This window comes from Olea europaea, unplaced genomic scaffold (genome assembly GCF_002742605.1).
Source record: "Olea europaea var. sylvestris unplaced genomic scaffold, O_europaea_v1 scaffold12475, whole genome shotgun sequence".
Classification (NCBI taxonomy): domain Eukaryota; kingdom Viridiplantae; phylum Streptophyta; class Magnoliopsida; order Lamiales; family Oleaceae; genus Olea; species Olea europaea.
The window spans coordinates 395-3,297 of record NW_019229913.1 but is presented as its reverse complement, the minus strand read 5'-3'; the positions used below and the strand labels follow the sequence as shown (position 1 = coordinate 3,297).

The 2,903-nt window shown below is 36.2% G+C and overlaps 1 protein-coding gene across 1 annotated transcript; it reads right to left on the bottom strand.

Moving 5' to 3' along the window:
* Nucleotides 1-892: 892 nt before the first annotated feature.
* LOC111374417 (protein PATRONUS 1-like) lies at nt 893-2,312 on the bottom strand. Its single transcript, XM_022997086.1, has 4 exons — nt 2,201-2,312; nt 1,726-2,112; nt 1,577-1,632; nt 893-1,320 (listed from the first exon to the last, which is right to left on the bottom strand). Exons 1-4 carry the CDS (start codon nt 2,256-2,258, stop codon nt 1,114-1,116), a joined length of 708 nt encoding a protein of 235 aa, XP_022852854.1. The 5' UTR covers nt 2,259-2,312; the 3' UTR covers nt 893-1,113.
* Between the last annotated feature and the right edge of the window lie 591 nt (nt 2,313-2,903).

Genomic DNA, 2,903 nt, shown 5'->3' with positions numbered 1-2,903 from the left:
GGTTGCTATTTATACTAATAAAGAGTCGGCCAAGATGAAAAACAATATAGAAAGAAAGAGGCCGAGAATCAATATCACAGAAAAAGATGGAGAGTTCTTCATATGGAGGCGTGGAAGGAGTCGTAAGTTATAGACTAGTGATTGGCCAAAAATGGTAAGTTAGGTTAGGTTAACTTAGTGATCCAAACAAGGTTCAACACAAAGATAATGGGTTCCAAATGAATAACATAGCCCTCCAAGTAAATGGGATGGACCACGACCAACACTATTAAAATAGATTGCTTCTAACGGTCCATAGAAAATTGGGTTGGGTTGTCTCAATGAAGGTGTCGACATATAATTCAATCATATAGTCAAAGTCGACTGATAATAAATAAAATCGAAGTTACATCATTGCCCGGGAGGTCATTTGACAACAAATTACCTAACAGTACTATTATATTAAGCTCCTATTTGACAACCATTAAAATGATGGTTCTTGGAGAAAATGAGTTTTAAAATAGTGATTTTTTTAAAAATGTGTGATTAAAAAATGTGAAAAATTTCTAAGTTTACGTACATAATATTTTATGGGAAACATATATGGTAGAAAATGAACTTGAGAAAAAAATAGTCATTTTAATGATTGTCAAACAGGGCCAAATATTGCGCCCCACACACACTCCGAATCCTAATAGTTAGGTAAAGATGCATAAAATTCTTGGCCAGCCTGTTTTGGGCTCTTTTCAAGGTGTTTATTTACTGTCTTTTGTCTTTTCAATGTGTTTATCAGATTATCTGACTGGTGCAAACCTTTTAGGCTGTCTCTTTGAACTTGGACAGTTCAGAATATCTAAAGGATTCATTGGTCCTGCAAATTGGCTTGTTAGTGGTTTTAGAATGCTGCTGAGACTGCTACTCCATGCAAATCTCAAATTTAACAACATAGAATCTGGATTTACTAGCAAAGATGAAAATTTTCTGTCTCGACCCAAACAACCGTCAAGAAGAGTCTAGACAAGTATTAGTCGACCAAATAGAGTAACATTAATATCCGGGTACGGAACAACATCGCCTCAAGAGATTATCATCGATAATCTTTGAAAAATCATGTAGATATTGCAGGAGGGATCTTCAAGGATTCAGCAGTTTTGGAGACTCCATCAACACAAAATCGCAAAAATCCATCCGGTTCGTAAATGGTAGTTTTGGCGATTTAGGAGATCCCCAAGAAGGTGAAGAGCAGCCAGGAATATTGGTTTTTCGGCAACCAGAAATCTGATCTCCAAATAGCAGCTCTGGTATCTCCTCCATTTCCAAGTGCTTCACAGGACTCTCCAGCTGAAATATCGACAATTAGTTTACATTTAAGTGCGGCAGCGAATGTTCAACTCAAAGAAAAAGCCACGAACACGAGAAATAATAGGCACAAAAACGAGAAAAGAAAGTTGCAGCCAAAAGCAGAAGAATTCAGTAATTTTTATATATATCCATCAAAAAGATTTGGCCAGCTTTGAACTCACAGAAGGCTCAGAAAACACACAAAGGCATACAAAAAAGATATCCAACAACAAGAAAAGGATTGTATGTAACCTACACTTGGCTTAGACGATGATCCAAATGCCCTTGGAGATGATGGCCACATAGGAACATCTGAATTAAGAAAATGTAAACCAATTATCTACAGAGATGTGTGTATGCCCAAAAAAAAATAAAGTTGATAATGTCATAGATAGCATTTACTACCATTATCTAGTCCGATGACTGACTTCGTAAGATAATCCACATCCACAGCCTTTCTCTGGACTTTGATGCACTCGTGATGATTGTGCAGGAATCCCTCCTCCTCAATGCAAACGGGAACATTTTCTTCAGCTACGGGATTCAACTTTTGACCCTTTTTTGGAACTGCCTGCAAGGATGGCTTCACGGAGTTTGTAAGATCACCAAGTACTTTTCTACCACCCATTTTCCCCCCAACAACAGACTTAGTTTTCGACACACTAAGATCTTTCTTCGTTCGAAGCACAGTAGCATTTCTCGAGTTTGATATGTCATTAAGAGCTTTTCTTCCACCGAGCCCTTCTTTCTTATCTGCTTTGGTGACACCAGTCTTACCCCCAAGAGTAGCACCTAAACAAGACAGCAATATGTTAGCCGATGCCTAACCAAGAAACACCAAAAGACGATTTTACTACCAAAGATTAAAATTAGCAATTACCCTTAGAAAGGATATTGTGATTCTGATCCTGAATAAGGTGACTAGCTGGGGTTGCCATGAGTGCTTTTTCAATAAAAAATCAGTAGAATGATCTGCAGTCACACATATCTGAAAATTAGTAACAAAATATGTAAAACGAAAAACAAAAATCTATATACCAATAAATTATGAACAAAAATCTATATACCAATAAAAATTATACTATTAACTAGTTCTAAATTTTTTGTAGAAGTCATTGATGCTAATTATCTGAACTTATTTTTCATAGGGACTTGTAGAAACATTCAGGCATTCAAAAGTTTGTTATTGAATGCACAGGAAGAAACCGAGTCTTAGTTAGAGACTTAGAGCATATGGAAATGTAATGTTGGAATCAAATGAAAAAGCAGATGCGGGGTTTCCAGGCAGTGCAGGCAGATTGTACATAAATTCATAACTTCCATTGATGCATCAATATTTAACAAGGTAAAAACTCAATCATTCGAAGGATTTTTCTCTTTCGCTTAATTGCTTTTGCTTCCTGTTTGTGATTTAATAAAATCTAAAATCATTAGACCACAATGTATCACTTGATACAACACATTAAGTAATCGCACAAGTTGAAAATTCTCTAAAATAATCACACAACTAAAAATTCCACCTGTCAACATAGGCCAGAATTTTCTTCAGGCAACTCGGTTCCTGTTTACCTTTTCATTATACA

Coding starts and splice junctions, on each gene's coding strand:
- LOC111374417 (XM_022997086.1), bottom strand. CDS start 2,258: ATGGCAACCCCAGCTAGTCACCTTATTCAGGATCAGAATCACAATATC. Junction 1,633..1,725: donor AGTCATCGGACTAGATAATG/GTAGTAAATGCT, acceptor TTCTTAATTCAG/ATGTTCCTATGTGGCCATCA. Junction 1,321..1,576: donor GATCATCGTCTAAGCCAAGT/GTAGGTTACATA, acceptor TCGATATTTCAG/CTGGAGAGTCCTGTGAAGCA.